Below are 19,661 nucleotides of genomic sequence, written 5' to 3'. Positions count from 1 at the left end.
CCCAGACTTGGCTAAATCCTGGGTCCCGGGGCTTGTTTCCCCCTAAAAGCCTCACCTTCTTCAGAGGGACTGTCTGTATCCATTCAGCCTTCCGCACATCAAACACATCCAGGGCGTTCTCACTGAACACACTCAGGTAGGGGGCGCTGTAGCCTAGGAGTTGAGAGACCAAGGGCACTTTAAACCTGCATGCAAATCCCAGCCAGTACAGCTGTCAGCTCCCTTGGGTGCCCACTAGAGGGCATCTGGTGTTGGCCTGTCAAAGACGGGATACTGGGCTAGATGGGCCCATAGGTCTGATTCGGGGCAGCAGAGGGTTGTGGTGTGACAATACTGGGCTAGATGGTCCCACAGGTGTGATCCAGGGTGGCAGGTGAGTGGAGGGGGAAACTACCAGACCAGATGGCCTCACGGATGTGATCTGGGGCAGCCGGTTCTGGTGATGGGGCATTTGCTGCCCCCGCTGGACAGAACAGAGCTCTCCTCTGCTCCATGCATGCAGCATCTTTGAGAGCAGGAAACACCCCCATCTGCCCTTGCCTGCCCCCAACCTCCCTTGACCCCACAGCCCTGCCACTCACAGCAGCTCAGGGGGGTCGCCGGCCACATCAGCTCCTGCTGCCGCGTTCTCCGGCCCTGCCCGTCCACGTAGAGCCCCAACCCACTGAAGCACAGGATCAGCTCACTCAGGCTGACCTCCACGGCCCGCAGGGCCTCCATCTGGGCCACGGACGCTCCACGGGGGTCCTCGGGGTGGGGCAGGTGGACGGGGGCCCCCTCGTTCAGCAGGGGGTAGAGGGAGAAGCCCGAGGGGTAGCCTACGCAGAGCCGGTCGCCCATGATGTCCAAGCACTGCACGTAGCCCTGGGCCTGGATCTCCTTGATGCGCCGGGAGTGGGGCCGGGAGTGGGTGAGCTGGTAGCACAGCACCTGGCGCTTGGAGGCCACGCACAGCACGGAGGTGGTTCCCCGGCAGATCAGCCCTGACACCATCGTCTGGCAGTTCTTGGTCTCGGCGATCTTGGTCCCCGGGGACTCTGGCGTCTCCAGCTCGACCCAGGAGAAGAGGCGCACGCTGTGGTTCTTGCCGCACAGGACTGAAAGCACCTGGGCCTGGAGGGAGACCAGGAGCAGCTGGACCCGCCGGCAGTCACCCAGCTGGAGCACCTCTGCAAACCGAGACAGACAAAGGATGAGAGTCAGAGATGTAAAGTCACAGGGGGGCTGCATTGCCAGAGTGCTATGGAGGTTGCACTGGGAAGGGAGATACTTATCTCAGCTACTCACCCGTGTAAATCTGGAGCAATCCCTGATTAAATCCAGAGTAGCTCAAGGAGTCACACTGGTTTGTAACTGAGATCAGATTCTGGCTTGGCAGAGTTACAAACAGGTGTAAACCCAGAGTGACCCTGATTAACTCCATGAGCTACTTTCCCTTTGCAGTGGTTTGTAACCTAGATCAGAATCTAGCTCGGTGGACTTCTGTTGAGTTACAAACTGGTGTAAATCTGGAGTGACTCCATGAGTGACTCCAGATTTACACCAGTTTGTAACAGAGACCAGAACTTGGCTCGGTGGACTTCTATCAGATTTATTCATAATGTCAGGGTGTGACCCAATGGTCCAAAATAAAGTCAGTATATAATGAGCTTCTGTGGAATTAATCTTGATTTACACCAGCATTTAAGGTCAGACCAGCATCTGGCTTAATTACCTAGAATGGATTACTCCACATTTACTCCAGTGTGTAACTGAAATCAGAATACGCTCCAGTGACTTCAGTGCAGCTACTCCAGATTTACACCAGATTTGTGACCAAGGCTGGAATCTGGCTCAACAACTTGACTGCAGCTACTTCAGACAGCATGTAACCGTGGTCAGAATGCAGTTCTGAGCCCAGTGAAGTCAATGGAGTCACTCCTGATTTATACCAATGTGTAACCGAGACCAGCTCTGTTTTAATTATCTCAAAATGAACTACTCCAGACTTAAACCTAGGTCACTGAAATCAAAACGTCGTCCCTAAACCCAATTCATTGAGCGAAGTCACTCCAGATTCACACCAGATTTAACAGAATCTGTCTCATACCCAAGATGTACCCCCCTGTTCATAACAGATTATCTATATATCAGAATGACTTAATGGAATTACTCCTGACTTACTCCAGTTTGTAACCAACAATAACATGTGTTCTTAAGTCCACTGACCTAAGTGCAGCTACACCAGATTTACTAGCCATTTATATATAACAAGTAGTATAACTAAAATCCAGTCTGCCTCAAGGATTTCTCTGGGGTAGCTCCAGATTTACACCAGGGTGTAACCAAGATCAGAATCTGATCCAGAGCCTTAACTAGTGCCAAGTCAGGCCATCCAACTCTTCCCCGTGCTGGGCCCCGGACCAGCCCAGCTGCACGCGTGTGTCATTCCAACCCCCCTCCCTATACGTCTGCGAACTCAGCCCGTGACAGCTCTTACCATTGGTGTGCAGGTGAATCACAAACAGCCCCTCTTCGGTTCCCAGCGCGATTCGCTCCCGGTCTGCAAGCAGGACAGGGACAAGTGTCAGAGCGAGGCAGCCTGGACGTGGAAAAGGCTAGGCTGCACAGGCTGGCTGGCTCCTCCCCATGGGCCCTGACTGCTCTCAGATGGCAATACCCCCTGGGAAGCTGGGGCTTTTATTATTCCCCATTTACAAAGGGGGAAACTGAGGCAAAGGCAGGTGCAGGGACTTGCCCAAAGTTATAGAAGTCAGTGACACAGCAGGAAATAGAATCCATGAGTCCTGACCCCCCTCCAAGTCACCCCCTGCTCTAACCTACTAGACCCCACTTCCCCTCCCAGAGCCGGGATAGAACCCAGGAATCCTGGCTCCCAACCCCTCCCCTCACCCAGCAGACTTCACTGTCCTCCCTGGGTGGTCTGTCCTTGCCTCCTATGCCAGCTCACCAATGACAGCAGCGGAGAGGGCCTGTGGTATTAGCGGCAGGCCATTGTCATAGGCTTCCTTCAGGATATAGACGGAACGGTCGTGGTGCCGGTTCTCCTGCAGGATCCGGTGCAGCTCCACCAGCACCTGCACCCACTGCTTCATCTCAGCCTCACTGTCAGCAAGGAGCAGCAGGGAGCTGGTGGTGGGGGGCGTGGCCAACTGGGAGGATGTGATCTATGGGGAGCAGGGGAGGGCAGCTTAGCATTGTTCTAAAAGATGCAGATGTTTAGCGCTGGATTCGGAGCTCAGCTCCCACAAGGTCAATCTGGGGTCACCTCCCAACTGCAGTGGGTTCAGAGCCGGATTCGGATCTCAGCTCCCCTGGGTCAATCCGGGATCTAGCCCTGATTACAATGGGGCCAGGGCCAGATTCTGATGCCAGTTACTCCTGGAGTAAATGCAATGATGCCAGCTCTGCACCATTGATGTAACCCATTAGCACTTGCCCATTACAATAAGGATCTGACACACAAGACAACTGAGATGGAACTTGCTAGACTTAGTCATGTGACCCAGGCTGGAATGACGCGATTGCAGAGTTCTGTTGCTCTGTCCCTGACCCAAGATTGTAAGTGTCCCGACTCCCAGGACTTACCCGGAATATGCAGGGCACGTCCTTGTTGCTGGCATGGATGACGTCCGAGGCCAGAACCGACGTCACCGAGAACTGTTCGTCCCTTTAAAGAGAAGACGAGAGGCATCAGCACCAACCAGTGCAGCTTTCCAGCTGCACCTTACAACACCCCAGTGTCAGCTGCTGTGCCCCACAGAGCAACTGTAAGCCTGGGAAAGAAGAGGGATGTAGATTTGTTCACTACAGTCAGATTTTAAGGCCAGAAGGGCGCGTTTGATCATCTAGTCTGACCTCCAGTACAGCACAAGCCAGAGAACATCACCCAGTTACCCCTCTATGGAGCCCAGTCGCTTGTGGATCTCTTCCACGAAGGCAGCCAGGCTTGATCTGAAGACATTCAGAGGTGGAGAATCCACCACCTCCCTTAGGAGTTTGTTCCAAAGATTAATCACCCACACTGTGGAAAAAAAATGTAGCTTATTTCTAATCCATTTGGCTTTAACTTTCAGCCATTCGTGGTTTTTCTGCATTTCCCCGCCAAATTAAAGTAACTGGTAGCAGTAGTAGGCTTTTATCCTCAGTGTGGACGAGGCACACGCTTTGCCACTGGGTTCTGCTGCTATTTGTTGAAAGTGGAAGAATGTCGAGGAAGGTAGCATGCTCTGCTGGTTTTAAAAACCTTCTGTCCATGACGTCCCCAGCCTCTCTGTATTTTCCTCTGCTCCTATTCCCCATCAACAGCAGCAGAGGGGCATCAAGAACAAAAAAAAGAGAGAGCAGGTGACTGATAGGGAGTGTGGATGGGGTGGAGGACAAATAAACAGTGACAAGTTTTTAAAGTGCTTGTACACAAATGTTAGAAGTCTGAATAATAAGATGGGTGAACTAGAGTGCCTCGTGTTAAAGGAGGATATTGATATAATAGGCATCACAGAAACCTGGTGGCGTGAGGACAATCAATGGGACACAATCATTCTGGGGTACAAAATATACCAGAAGGACAGAACAGGTCATGCGGGGCGGGGGGAAGTGGCACTATATGTGAAAGAAAATGTAGAATCAAATGAAGTAAAAATCTTAAATGAATCCACATGTTCCATAGAATCTCTATGGATAGTAATTGCATGCTTTAATAAGAATATAACAGTAGGGATCTATTATTGACCACCTGACCAGGACAATGATAGTAACTAAGCTAAGGGAGATTAGAGAGGCTATCAAAATAAAGAACTCAATAATAGTGGGGGATTTCAATTATCCCCATATTGACTGGGTACATATCACCCAGGGCCGGCTCCAGGCACCAGCTTGGCAAGCAGGTGCTTGGGGTGGCCAAAGGGAAGGGGCGGCACGTCCGGCTCTTCGGCGGCAGGTCTGTCGGTCCCTCTCGGAGGGAAGGACCTGCCGCCGAATTGCCGCCAAAGAAGAAAGCGGTGCGGCTGAGCTGTCATCAATCGCGGCTTTTTTTTTTTTTTTTTTCTTTCCCCCGCTGCTTGGGGCGGCAAAAAACCTGGATCCGGCCCTGATGTCACCTCAGGACGAAATGCAGAGACAAAATTTCTCGATACTTGAAATGACTGCTTCTTGGAGCAGCTGGTACAGGAATCCACAAGGGGAGAGGCAATTCTTGATTTAGTCCTGAGTGTAGCGCAGGATCTGGTCCAAGAGGTAACTATAACAGGACCACTTGGAAATAGTGACCATAATATAACAACATTTAATGTTCCTGTGGTGGGAAGAACACCTCAGCAGCCCAACACTGTGGCATTTAATTTCAGAAAGGGGAACTATGCAAAAATGAGATTAGTTAAAAAGTACAGTGACTAGAGTGAAATCCCTGCAAGGTGCATGGACACTTTTCAAAGACACCATAATAGAGGCCCAACTTAAATGTATACCCCAAATTAAAAAACACAGTAAAAACTAAAAAAGAGCCACTGTGGCTTAACAACCATGTAAAAGAAGCAGTGGGAGATAAAAAGGCATCTTTTAAAAAGCGGATGTCAAATCCTAGTGAGGCAAATAGAAAGGAGCATAAACACTGCCAAATTAAGTATAAAAATGTAATAAGAAATCCCAAAAGGAGTTTGAAGAACAGCTAGCCAAAAACTCAAAAGGTAATAACAAAATGTTTTTTAAGTACATCAGAAGCAGGAAGCCTGCTAAACAACCAGTGGGGCCCCTGGATGATTGAGATAAAAAAGGAGCACTTAAAGACGATAAAGTCATTGCAGAGAAACTAAATGGATTCTTTGCTTCAGACTTCACGGCTGAGGATGTTAGGGAGATTCCCAAACCTGAGCGGTCCTTTGTAGGTGAAAAATCTGAGGAATTGTCACAGATTGAAGTGTCGTTAGAGGAGGTTTTGGAATTAATTGATAAACTTAACAGTAACAAATCACCAGAACCAGATGGCATTCACCCAAGAGTTCTGAAAGAACTCAAATGTGAAATTGCGGAATTATTAACTAGGGTTTGTAACCTGTCCTTTAAATCAGCTTCTGTACCCAATGACTGGAAGATAGCTAATGTAACGCCAATATTTTAAAAGGGCTCTAGAAGTGATCCCGGCAATTACAGACCAGTAAGTCTAATGTCAGTACCGGGCAAATTAGTTGAAACAATAGTAAAGAATAAAATTGTCAGATACATAGAAGAACATAAATTGTTTGGCAAAAGTCAACATGGTTTCTGTAAACGGAAATCATGTCTTACTAATCTATTAGAGTTCTTTGAAGGGGTCAACAAACATGTGGACAAGGGGGATCCAGTGGACATAGTGTACTTAGGGTATGTCTTCACTACCCGCCGTATCGGCGGGTAGCAATCGATTTATCCGGGATCGATATATCGCGACTCGTTAAGACGCGATATATTGATCCCCGAACGCGCTCACCATCGACTCCGGAACTCCACCAGAGCGAGCGGCGGTAGCGCAGTCGACGGGGGAGCCGCGGCCGTCGATCCCGCGCCATGTGGACCCCAGGTAATTCAATCTTAGATACTTCGACTTCAGCTACGCTATTCGCGTAGTTGAAGTTGCGTATCTTAGATCGATCCCTCCCCAGTGTAGACCAGCCCTAAGATTTCCAGAAAGCCTTTGACAAGGTCCCTCACCAAAGGCTCTTATGTAAATTAAGTTGTCATGGGATAAGAGGGAAGATCCTTTCATGGATTGAGAACTGGTTAAAAGACAGGGAACAAAGGGTAGGAATAAATGGTAAATTTTCAGAATGGAGAGGGGTAAATAGTGGTGTTCCCCAAGGGTCAGTCCTAGGACCAAACTTATTCAACTTATTCATAAATGATCTGGAGAAAGTTGTCAACAGTGAGGTGGCAAAGTTTGCAGATGATACTAAACTGCTCAAGATAGTTAAGACCAAAGCAGACTGTGAAGAACTTCAAAAAACTAAGTGATTGGGCAACAAAATGGCAAATGAAATTTAATGTGGATAAATGTAAAGTAATGCACATTGGAAAAAAATAACCCCAACTATACATACAATATGATGGGGGCTAATTTAGCTACAACTAATCAGGAAAGAGATCTTGGAGTCATCGTTGATAGTTCTCTGAAGACGTCCATGCAGTGTGCAGTGGCAGTCAAAAAAGCAAACAGGATGTTAGGAATCACAGGAGGTCAGACTAGATGATCACATTGATCTCTTCTGGCTTTATTGTCTATGCATATGGTTTAATTAATCTGATATGTCAGTTGATTTGGTATCAACCTGTTCACACGGATTATTTACGTCATGCTTTTTGCTTCATTATTCGGTTTAGTGAATAAAGCTCATACAATTGGAAACCCCGAGGGAGCAGAAGTTTCTTTCCCAGACACCAGGATCACAACCTACATGAGCTCTGGGGAGAAAACAGACAACTCGACGACTCACCCAGCAGTGATCCATATCTGGAGGGGTGGTAAACCCATTGGGGCAACAGTGACGTTATGCTGCACGAAGAGTGGTTCAGCTGGGGGCGCTCTTGCCTTGCACTCAGTCCTGTGGGCTCATTGGTCTGATCTGGGGCAGCAGAGGCTGGGGGGATACCAGGCTAGTTGGGCCCGCTGGTCTGATCCAGGAAGGCAAAGAAGGGAGGGACACTGGGCTGGATGGGCCCATGGGTCTGAGCTGGGGTGGCAGGATGGGGGATACCGGGTGGGATGGGCCCAGGGTTCTAAGCCAGGAGGTGGGGGCGGGGCGGGGCAGGGGGGGTGGGGAAATACTGGGTGGGATGGGCCCAAGGGTCTGACCCAGGATGGCAGGAGGGGGGATACTGGGCTGGCTGGGCCCAGGGATGTGAGCCAGGAGGCAGGATGGGGGATACCGGGCTGGCTGGGTCCAGGGGTCTGAGGCGAGGGATGGAGGGGGGAAAACCGGGCGGGATGGGTCCAGGGGTCTGACCCATGAGGCAGGAGGGGGGATACTGGGCTGGCTGGGCCCACGGGTCTGACCCACGAAGCAGGAGGGGGGATACCGGGCTGGCTGGGCCCAGGGGTCTGAGCCAGGATGGCAGGAGGCGGGTTACCAGGCTGGCTGGGCCCAGGGGCTGATCTGCGATGACAGAGAGGGATGCAAGGCTAGGTGGGCTCAAGGGTCTGACCAATAAGGCACTTCATGGGTCCCCTTTCCCTGCGTTTTGCGGGGGCCGGTCGTGCCCCTCCCTACCTCATATCCACGACCTGCATGACGTTGACACCGCACTGGGAGCCCCGACCTTCTGGCACATCGTAAAGGAACAGCTTTAAGTCGCTGACCATGGCGAATGCCCTCTGCCAGCCCTTCTTCACCCCCGCCGGCTTCGGCACCTACGGGGATGGGGGAGGGGAGACGGTTACAGCCCCATTCGCCACAGGAAGATTTGGCCTGTTGTTGGCCCACCATCCCGGGTGCTAATAGCACCCAGCAGGGCTTGACTCTGCCTCAGTTTCCCCTGGGACAGGGTGACTGTCATATGGAAATTGGATACAGAGAGGGCGAGTTACCCAAAGTTACACAGCACATCAGTGGCACAGCTGGGGATAGAAGCCAGGAGTCCCGGCTCCCAGACACCTTGTGCTAACCCACTGGACCCCGCTCTCCTCCCACAGCTGGAGAGAGAACCCAGGAGTCCTGACTTTTGTGCCCCCTGCTTTAACCACATTCACCACAGCCGAGAAGATTGGGGGAAGCGTGCTCGCAGAATCATCTCTGCCACGCCACATCAGACAAAAGCCAGCCTGACACAGGGCACCCACGGAGGGTGGGGGGACTTACCGACAGATACCCCTCAAATGCTGTGCCTGTCCCAGTAACCGGGTTGACCCCCATGGTTTTCCGGAGCTGTTCGGGGGGCGTGGGGCAGATGGCTATGCCCCCAGCGCAGGACACATGGCAGACGTAGTTACAAGCTGCAGGGAGAAGCCAGGATGCGGGGCATGAGTGAGGGGAAGGAGACGGACTCTGACAGGCACCTGATGCAGGGAGAGGGGCCAGAGACCCAGGCACCCCCCCAGGGCCCAGCATCCAAGCCTGCCTGACAGGAGACCCAGGTGCCAGGCCCCAGTGCCCTGCCTGATAGAAGACCTGGGTACCAGCCCCATGGCCCAGCACTCAATGCCCAGCCTGGTGGGGACCCGGGTTCTAGGCTCAGAGGCCAGTGCTTAGCCCCATTCAGGAATTCACCTCAGGGAAGCAATTGCAACGGGGCCCTCACGGGGCAGAGCCAGACCAGCCTCACTCACCCTCACAGGCGTAGCCCTGGCGCAGCAGCCCCACCATGAGCGCAGTGCAGCGCGTGCATTTGGTGGGCACGGTGAAGCTCCGCATCTTGAAGCTGTGAGATTTTGGCTGGAAAATGAGGGGAAAACAACAGAAAGGGGTTTCGATCTGCAGTGGAGGAGGGATTGGAAGCCAGAGACACAGGGGGATAAATGGGCATTTGTCTGATGTGTGTACACAGACCCACACAATGCACTACACACACACACAGCTCATCCCATACCTACAGCACAGCCCCATGCGCACCTAAATACACCTATAGAGAGATATTGCACACACAGCATACAAGTGTACAACAAACACACCACACATACAGCAGGCGCACATGCCACATCCCCATGTTCACAGCATACAACTGTACAACACACTGACACATACATCTCCATGCTCATAACATACATATACAGAGAACATGCCATATGTACACAACACATCTGTAATAGACCTACATACCGTACACTCTGGGCATTCTAAATATACACCCCCACACTCTCAACACACACAGAAAAAAAATACAATATCAGGAAAATTCCAGGGGATTTATGTCATGTGCACACATACCCAAACACCCCCTGCCATGCAACAGGCAGACATACAAAGCGAATGCAACACACAATATAATAATGTGTGCGTAAAAATACCCCCACGACAGCTGACTAGATGGGGTTTATCTGACATTGGCAAGTATATACACACTCACCCACACCACCACACACAGGAAACACATACCCACACAATCCATGGTATAAATCCTCTCCATCACACACATCCCCCACACCAAGCATATGGACACCCCAACACCACACAACAAATCCTCGCTACATAAATGCTCTATTTTCACATGTATCTCACGCCATATGCCAGAGAGAAACCACAACCACATGCCTATATAAACACAGATTCACGCCACACACGCACTTATGTAAATCCACTAGAAAAGGGCAAGAGGGGATTTCTCTGCTAGCCACGTGTGCAGACACAAAGATGCCTAGATACGTGTACAGCACACCCCAACTATCACATACTCTCAATCATAGACAAAGTCCACCCTGCGCCATCAGGCTGATGTGGTTAAGGCCCATCAGTTTCCCTAGCCAACAGTACACACGGGCTAGCACCACTTCCAAACACACTTGGCTCCCCTAACCTGATGGATCAGGTACCCAGTTGTAGCTGGGTGGACCAGAGGTGGCCTGTCTGGGTGAGACTGAGCAAGACTCGAACCCACAAATTCCCGGGCAGTAGCCAAGCACCTGAACCACTCAGCCACTGCGCCACACCAGCCACATGTCGAGAAATCATCTGGCTAAGTGTGGAAATGAAGAAGGCTCTGATCTTACGTAGCAGCACAAACAATCACGTATCATTACTGCAAACATGCACCTGAAACATGGAGAGAACTTGCACACACAAAACCTTCTCCCATGAACAAACAAAAACACACACGCACACAGTACCAACACACCCTGAAATGCCACAAACACAACACTTAATCCTGGCTCCCAACCTGACCCCACCCCCTCCCAGAGCTGGGGTTAGAACCCAGGAGTCCTGACTCCCAGCCCCCAACCCCCATTCTAACACACACAACTAAAATACCCCCATATACACACACTCCATGCCCTCCCCCACACAACAGAGCAAACACACACATACACAAACCCCAGGTTACCTTGAATGCACCTGAGCTGCTTCCTTCTGCAGCAACAGCCACCTGTGCTGGGGGTTTGGCCAGAGCCGGCTGTGAGGATGCAAGGAGAGAGAGGGCAGAGTCAGCAGAGAGAGCTCGGAGGGAAACATTTCAAAAGGAGCTGCAAGTAAGTGACTTTTTCCAAATCAAAGCTGGGGAAGAGCTGGGAATAGAACCCAGGCGTCCTGCCTCCGAACCCCACCCTGCTCTAACCCACCAGACTCCCTCCTGCTCCTAGAGGTAGGATAGAACACAGGAGTCCTGGCTCCCAGCCCCCCACTCCCACCCATTAGACTCCACTCCGCTCCCCTCCCTGAGCTGGGGACAGACTGCCATGGGCTGGGCTGGGGTAGAAGTGTGAGCCCTGGGGAGCCAAGAGCTACATCCTCCATCTGAGCCTCTCACTGGAGGTGGGGCATCACACAGCAAGGCTGTTAGCATTTACTACTCACGTTGGCTCGGAGGCTTCTCCTCCCTTCTGGGCGCAGCTGGGCCTCCTCGGCCGATCTCCGATTCTCCTGCGTGTCTGGGGGACTCCCAAAACTGATCGCATCCTTCTGCCAAAGAAAAAGCAGCATGCAAACCCACCCTGCTGCGGCATGTAAGGCAATGAGGCAGGGGACGCTCTCCCATGGAGTCAGTGCTTGCCTCGCATGACACTAGGGGGCGCTCTCCCCTCTGAGCCAGTGCTGGCCCCAGTATGGCACTAGGGGGTGCTGTGCTGGAGGGAATGGGGTGGCGGCTCAGTAGGGGGCGCTGTTCCCTTGCAGGCAGTGCTGACCCCGGAGCGGCACTAGAGGGCACCATATGAATCAAGGGGCTATTAATTCCCCCGGATGGGTGGGACCATCAGTGCACGCAGCTAAAGCACAAAGTCCCCTGTGTCAATGTCTTGAGAGACAAGAGCCAGGAATAAAACCCAGGAGTCCTGACTTCCAGCCCCCCCAACCTAACCAACAAACCCTATTCCCCGCCCAGAACTGTGGACAGACCCAGGAGTCTTAATTCCCTTGATATAATCCAGGGGCCCTGACTCCCAGCCCGCCCTGCTCCAGCCACAGCCTGACAGACGCACCTCCGCACTCCAGAACGATAGGAAGGGAATTAGCGGCCCCTGTTGTTTTGTGCCTAGAAGAAAGAGAAAGATTCACACACAGCACTGTAACACCTCAGCATCCACCGGTCTATGGCCCAGAGTGGATCCCAGCTCCTCCCTCCCAAAAGCACAGATCCTACCTATTTGCGCTAAAGGAGAATCCCCCATTAGCTGCTAGCAGTACAGGTGATTTGACACATGGTGGAGAAGTTCCCGTTGCATCCAGCAAAGGACAATAGCACATAGACACACAGACACACACAGTAGCCAGTTCACAGAACCACCGCGTTGGTCAATGAGAACATGACGTGCTGGTTAGGGCTGGGAACTGGGAGTTTTCACTTCTAAGTGTGTCCCACCAGCACTGAATTATTACAATAGCATCTATAGACCCCAAATGAGATTGGGCTGGGCCCCCACGCAGGCTTCCCCCACCCCGGTTGAGCCAAGTGCCCACCACAATGCCCCCCGCCAGTCGTTGCACACACAGCGAGTCTCAGTCCCCCAGAGCTGACAGCTTGGCCAGACAAAAGATGGCTTCTCTCCCCTTTACAGGTGGGAAAGCAGAGGTCAGAGTGACTCTGTGACTTGCCCAAGCTGCGAGTGGAGCTAGTGAGGAGGGCACAGGACACATGGGTTCTATTCCTGGCTCTGCCAGCGACCTCAGGAGAGTCCCTTCTCCTCTCTGCCCCTCCGCTGCCCCTCCCACCCTTTGTTTAGGCCTGGAGCTCTTGGGGGCAGGGACTCTCTTACCAAGGGTCTGTTCTGTGCCCGGCACATCATGGCCCCCCCCGATCTCGGTCTGTGTAGTGCCTGGCACAACTGGGTCCCCCAGTCTTGGTCAGGGAGGCCCATGCAGTGTCTGGCACAACAGGCGAGCCTCTGACCTCGTTCAAGGGTGGACCTGAGCAGCACCAAGGACAGCCCCCCGATCTAAATCGGAGGGTCCATGCAGCCCCTGGCATGGTGGGGTGTCCCTGATCTCATTTGAGGGATCCCCCCCCAAGGCCCCTCAATCTCAGCTGGGGCACCCCAGGCTAGAGCAGTAACCACACCGCTGCCATCCTGCGTGTGTACTCAGCCAGGCTGGAAATTCCAGGGCCTTACCTTCCACAGACCTGACCTTCAGCTCCTCCTTCAGCTTCTCCAGCTCCAGCTGCAGGGCCCGGTTCTGCGCCTCGGCCTCTTGCAATTTCCTTGTCAAAATATCCCAACAACAAGGGAAACCCTTGTCTTTATTGCTCCAAAGGTGCCACGGGGCCAGGGCAGCACAATGCTGTGCCCACGCAGCTGATGGCAGAGGCGCCAGCCCCTCCCCAGACAGATTTTACCCTGATGAACATCTCAGAGGGTGAAAACTGCTGAAGCAGCAGCACTGTCTAGCCATTGTAGCAGGGGGCTGTGGGCTCCTCTGTCCTATCCCCAGCTCTGGGAGGGACTGGAATCTGGTGCTTAGAGCAGGGGGCCTGGGAGCCAGGACTCCTGGGTTCTAGTCCCAGCTCTGGGACAGCAATGGCATCTAGTGGTTAGAGCAGGAGGGGCCTGGGAGCCAGGACTCCTGGTTCTAGTCCCATTTCAGCCACCGACAGTCCCCCAGCTGTCTGGCAAGTGTCCCAAGGCATGGGGCTCCAACCCCTTCCCCGGCTAACAAGTATCAGCTCCCCACCCGCCTCACCGCTCGGTGGCCAGGTGTGCACCCTTCATCTCAGTCAGCTCCTCCTGGACACCCTGCTTGGCCCGGAGCTCGGCTTCCAGCGCTGACTGCAGCTCCAGCTTGGCCGAGGCCTCCATCTTCTGCAGGCGCCTGGCCTTCCAGTGATTGTCCTTCACATTCAGAGAGAGGAAGGGCTGAGCTAGGAGCAGGGAAACCCCAGGGCTGGCTGGATCAGAGGGAATGGGACCCCCGGCCTTCCCTCTAGGGGGTGCCAGCTCCAATCCCAGCACCAGGGCAGGGTACTGGCTGGCTCAGAGGGGTGGGGAATGGGATATGGGGCTGCAATCTAGCCCCACCAGATACATGCTGGCTCCAATCCAGCCCCACGCAACCCCGCTGAGCTCGTACCGGGCTTCTGGCGCCTGAGGTTTTTGTGCTGATGTGTTTCAGGGATTCCAGTTCCTCGGTCATCCGGGTGGCCAGAGCCTGGAGATAGCCCCTGGACTCCTTCTCGTCACTGACCCTGGGGGAGTGGGAGAGAGAGTCAGGAGAAAGTCCTGCCAGGAGCCAGCTAGACCAACCCAAGTGGGACCAAGGCGGCAGCAGCATCTGCCCCTGCAACCTATTTCCCAATCCCAGGGAAAGGAGCCCCCAGCCCAACACGTTCATGTCAACCAGATGAGAAGGGTAAGTGATCTGAGGCAAGTCACACAGCCAGCAACACAGCTGGAAATAGAACCCAGGAGTTCTGTTTCCCAGCCCTCCCTGTTCAAACAACTAGACCCCTCTCCCCTCCCGAGCTAGGGATAGAACCCAGGAGTCCTGACTCCCAGCCCAGCCCCCTGCTCTAACCACTAGACCCCACTCTCCTCCCAGAGCCAGGAACAGAACCTAGAGTCCTGACTCCCAGGCTATACTGTTGTTCCCTGGTACAATGGGATGCTGTCTTATCCTAAGAGCAGGATAACCCTTGTGTGCTCTCATCCCACCCCACAGTGAGCCCTACTTGGGGCTCTAATCCCTGGACCACCCGGCTCGGCATGGGGGGCTCATACCACTTCAGAATGTCAGAGATCTGGGCCTCCCAGTTAGTGACTGTTTCTCTCCGGTCCTCCAGTGAGCGCAGCTCCTGCTCCAGCTGCCTGTTGGTTGTATTTAGCTTCTCCACCTGACCTAGGAGCTGCGAACAGGGAGGGTGACCAGACAGCAAATGTGAAAAATCGGGACAAGGGGTGGGGGTAATAGGAGCCTATATAAGAAAAAGACCCAAAAATTGGGACTGTCCCTATAAAATCGGGACATCTAGTCACCCTACGAGAGGAAGACAATGCCGCAGGGACCTTGGGAGGACGGACCCTGCAGTTAGAGCTGGGTGGAGAATGGGCTTTCATCCCCTCGCAGTTCCAAAATATCAGGAAAAAATTTGTAGCAAGTCGACCAAAACCCAAGTTTTTTTGGAATTTTCGACGAATCAAAAAGTCAAAAAAGTTGTGTTTCAGGTCAATTGAAATGTGTCATTTTCAAGTCCCTCTCCCCCCTTGAAATGTTATTTTAAATGAAATTAAAGGTAATTTCAAATAAGAATTCATTTCACATCAACAAATCAACATGTTCCAAGTTTTGGAGCTTTTGATTTGTTCGATTTCAACCAAAACAATTGGCTGAAGTTGACCCAAATTCACAAAATGTTTCCATCTGCCTGAATCTGCATTTTTCACTGAAAAATAGTTTTGGTGGAAAAAGTTCGGCCAGCTCTACCTCCCCCCTCCCCTCAAATCCCTCCTATTCTTTTAACTCCGGGTGCCATGAGAGCTAGGTCAGTCCACATGTAGCTAGCTTGTTCGCGGAGTGTCCCGAGCGTGCTCTAGCCACTGGCCAAAAACTTGGCTAATGCAGAGTTACGGCTGATCTCTTGCTGTTCCGGAACATCGAATTTAGCAAAACTCAAACCTCTGGAAACCAGGACATCCAGAATTAAGGCACATGCATTTTCCTAATTATCTACTGTTCTCAGATTCCATTTCCCCAAATAACCTCGGCTCGCTACCCTTCCTTGGATGGAGGCGGCAAATCTGTCTCCGACTTCTCCGCAGAGCAGGTTTTAAATGCACATTGCCTAGGTGTATACTCAGGTTCAGTACCCACAGCATGTCCCCTTGGTCCATCCAGGTCACGTGAATAGTGAATGACTCGAAACCCTCTTGGCTATTCTCTCTGCACACATACGTTGCAGTGCATTCAGAGCACGCGTCTAGTCAGACAGCTTAACTCTTTTCCAAATAACATTTTCAATATTGCTTCCCCCAAAAAGCAGTGGGTGCCAATGCCATGCACTAGCAGGGATAAATGGCAAGTGTTTGAGACGATCAGACCCACAGTTTGAGCCCCAGATCTGCGCAATCAAAGTTGGTGGAAAAGTGTCAATGTTAAGAAATGCTGGGGGATTGGGGGGCTGTATCTCAGGAACCTCGTTTGAATGCCCCCAAATTTGGATCACTAACCCCACCCTGTGCCCCCATGAGGCAAACCAAATTTCAAGGCAATTCAATTAAGCATGTGAATTTTACAGCATCTGATAGAGTTGACCTTTAAACAGAAAGAGCTTCTCAGCCTTAACTACAGCAGAGCTAGTGGTCGGCTATAACACATGGGAGAGATCTGTATATAGCCAGCTAAGGAGCATCTTGAGAGTGTGCTGTACGTGGGAGAGCTCTGTCTACATACAACAGCTATTTAAATTGCCAGTAGAGGGTGCTCTATGCAGAATCGTTCCTAGGCTTTTCAGGGCCAATTCAAGCTGTGGTGCACCATTGCAAATAGCTGCTCACGTACAGCTCCAAGCGCAGGCAGAGCTTGCTCTGCTGGCCAATGAGATGAGACAGACTGGCCCTCAGGTACCAGCTAGGGCATGGGGTAGGGCTCTGTGCCTCCTCCTACATGCTGCAGGGATTCCAGCAACCATGTATTCTGCCTCTGGGGGCTAAGATCCAATAGCCCCACTGCAGCCTGCATTCCCTGCTCCAGGACCCCTCCCTCTACTACCTGCAGCCCATGTGCAATCCCTCCCTCTGCAGCAGGCAGACCACAGCACTCTCCCATCAGGAGACGCCCCCTGTGGCATCAGGCGGTACTGCACCTTGCAGGGATGCAGCCCCTGCAGCTACCCAGTAGTACAGCCCGCAGCACATCAGCCATGCAACCCAGCAGCAACCAGATTGCAAGAGGCTGAGCCCCATTAACTCTGGAAGATCCAAATCAAGCCCACCTTGGAGAAATGGAGAGATTCAAGTTCCTCTTACCCTCTCCTGTTCCTGGGCGAATTTACTGTTCTCTTCCTGCAGCAAAGTCCTCTCCCGTTCGTTCTGGTCTTTCAGCTCCTTGTGTTCCCTTAAACTAGAGCCCAGGGGTTGGAAAAGAACATTAGAGCCACAACTAACAGGAATAATGATATCAATCCCTAGCTTTTATCCAATGCTTTCCACCTGTAGCTCTCAAAGTGTTTTACAACAGTGCTTCTCAACCAGGGGTACACAGAGGTCTTCCAGGGAGTACATCAACTCATCTAGATAGTTGCCTAGTTTTACAACAGGCTACACAAAAAGCACTAGCAAAGTCAGTACAAACTAAAATTTCATACAGACAATGACTTGTTTATACTGCTCCATATACCATACACTAAAATGTAACGACAATATTAATATTCCAATGGAATTATTTTATAATGATATGGTACAAATGAGAGAGTGAGCAATTTCTCAGTAACAGCGTGCTGGGACACATTTGTATTTTTACGTCTGATTTTGTAAGCAAGTAGTTTTTAAGTGAGGTGAAATTTGGGGGTATGCAAGACAAATCAGACTCCTGAAAGGGATACAGGAGTCTGGAAAGGTTGAGAGCTACTGCTTGAAAAATCTGGTCGATATCATAATCCCCATTTTATAGATGGGGAAACTGAGGCACACAGAGAGACACTGACTTGCTCCAGGTCACCCAACAGGCCAGTGGCAGAGCCGAGAACAGAACCCAGTCTGGGGCTGTAACCGCTCGGCCACACAACAGCAACTATGTCTGAAGGACATTTCTTTCCCAACTCCTCCCCTGTTAAAAATGGCCATTTATCTGGGTTAAAAAATGTGGATTTTTTTTTTAAATTTTTCTTCAAATTAATAAATTTTACCCTCCTTTTAACCATTAAATGGAATTGAATAAATGGTTCTTCCCCCTCCTCCTTCATTCGGTCACTCTCGCTATTGGAAACTCCCCAAATTCCTGAAACGCGACGGAACAGGGAAAAGGGAAAAAATTCCTAGGATGCAAAAATAAATGATTATTGGAAAAAATGGGGTGTCCAGGTCTGTGGCAGAAGTGGAGAAATGAAATCAAAGAGGATGAGAGAAGAGGGAGGAAAACGAAGAAAAACTCCAAACATTTTCTTGTGGAAAAAATGTCTCCAAATAAAAAAAGAAATTTTCTCACAGGAAAATCCACCTTCCTTCTCCCCCCTCCCCCCCCCCCAGAAAAAACTTAATTCCCCTCCCTGCCCCTGACCAATGGGGATGCTGAGCCCAGGAGAGAGTTCTGGGTTCAAATCACCACTCACCTCTCCTTCCTGGCTTTCTCCAGTTTTCCCTGCAGTGGGGCAAGCTCACCCTGCAGCGCCCCCTGCTGGCTCTCCCTCTGCTGCAGTGGCTCACGCAGGCTCCTCCGCTCCCCTCGCAGGAATGTGAGGTCCTTGGTGTGGTTGGGGCCGGCAGGGTCCAGAGAGGCTGTGCCATGCTTCACCTGCAGGGGGCAGGAGAGTTCAGCCACAGGCACCCACTTGCCCATTACCATGGGGGGCACTTATGCAGTATATCACTAACTGTTCAAAGAGGAGTGCTGATGCCTAATCCTGCAAGGGGCCCTAATGCTCCCCGCAGAGACCCCCCATTGACCCAGCAAGGGGCCCTCACGCACTCACCAACTGACCCCCAAAGGCCCGCTGACCCGACAAGGGGGCCTTGTGCACTCACCAACTGACCCCCAGAGGCCCCGCTGACCGGGCAAGTGGCTCTCGTGCACTCACCAACTGCCCCCGGGGATCCCCTCTGACTGGGCAAGGGGCCCTTGTGTTCTCACCAACCGACGCCCAAGGACCCCTCTGACCAGGCAAGGGGCCCTCATGCACTCACCAACCCCCTCCCCCGGGATCCCGCTGACTGGGCAAAGGACCCTCATGCACTCACTAACCCCCCCTCCAGGGGCCACACTGACTGAGCAAGGGGCCCTCGTGCACCCGCCAAACACTCCCACAGGGACTCCCACTGACCGGGCAAGGGGCTCTCGTGCGCTCACCAATCAACCCCCCAGGGGTTCCCACTGACCAGTCAAGGGGCCCGTGTGCTCTCACTGACCCTGCTGGGCATGGGAGGGAAATGCTCTGGAGGCTGCACCCTCTGACTGCCTACCTGTGCAAGGGGCACTAGTGCGTTACTCCCCACGTACCCAGCCCCCTTCCTCCTCACCTTCAGCCCCTCCAGCTCCTGCCTCATCTTCCTCGCCTGCAGCTCACTTCTCTCCTTCAGCTTCTGCTGCTTGGACACCTCGCTGGAGAGACCTTTGATCCGAGACTCCAGCTGTGGGGGTGGGGGGCCATCAGCCTCCAGCACCCCCACAGCCCCAGGGCTGGGAGAACAGCGGGCCTGAGGCAAGAGCACTGGGGGACCTGGGCCCTTCCCTGGTAGTCAGACCCGGGGGAGGAGGAATGAGACATGGGGCCATTCCCTCCTGGGGCCCCCTGGCTCTGACCCAGCCCCAGGGTGTGAGGGGCCGGGTTGAGGGTTTGGGTATGGATCCCAGCCCACTCCCAGCCCCTGGTGATGTGGGCTTGCAGGGCACAGCAGAACCAGGATT

At 52.5% G+C, this 19,661-nt stretch overlaps 1 protein-coding gene across 1 annotated transcript in view; it reads right to left on the bottom strand.

Moving 5' to 3' along the window:
- Positions 1-19,661, bottom strand: part of CDC42BPG (CDC42 binding protein kinase gamma) — a 56,101-nt gene that overhangs the window by 5,741 nt on the left and 30,699 nt on the right. Inside the window, exons 13-30 of the mRNA XM_026650350.1 lie at positions 19,274-19,384; positions 18,370-18,551; positions 17,069-17,162; positions 14,825-14,949; positions 14,178-14,292; positions 13,791-13,939; positions 13,223-13,311; positions 12,095-12,147; positions 11,472-11,576; positions 11,002-11,070; positions 9,293-9,398; positions 8,826-8,959; positions 8,238-8,377; positions 3,589-3,670; positions 2,951-3,167; positions 2,480-2,542; positions 582-1,169; positions 56-153 (exon numbers count right to left, since the gene is read on the bottom strand). Coding sequence (XP_026506135.1) covers positions 56-153; positions 582-1,169; positions 2,480-2,542; positions 2,951-3,167; positions 3,589-3,670; positions 8,238-8,377; positions 8,826-8,959; positions 9,293-9,398; positions 11,002-11,070; positions 11,472-11,576; positions 12,095-12,147; positions 13,223-13,311; positions 13,791-13,939; positions 14,178-14,292; positions 14,825-14,949; positions 17,069-17,162; positions 18,370-18,551; positions 19,274-19,384 — 2,520 coding nt within the window. The remainder of the gene's footprint in view (positions 1-55; positions 154-581; positions 1,170-2,479; positions 2,543-2,950; positions 3,168-3,588; positions 3,671-8,237; positions 8,378-8,825; positions 8,960-9,292; positions 9,399-11,001; positions 11,071-11,471; positions 11,577-12,094; positions 12,148-13,222; positions 13,312-13,790; positions 13,940-14,177; positions 14,293-14,824; positions 14,950-17,068; positions 17,163-18,369; positions 18,552-19,273; positions 19,385-19,661) is intronic.

The sequence above is a fragment of the Terrapene carolina genome, unplaced genomic scaffold (assembly GCF_002925995.2).
Source record: "Terrapene carolina triunguis isolate 2854851 unplaced genomic scaffold, T_m_triunguis-2.0 Scaffold89, whole genome shotgun sequence".
Taxonomy (NCBI): domain Eukaryota; kingdom Metazoa; phylum Chordata; order Testudines; family Emydidae; genus Terrapene; species Terrapene triunguis.
The sequence above is the reverse complement of the archived record's forward strand: the minus strand, read 5'-3'. Positions and strand labels throughout refer to the sequence as shown.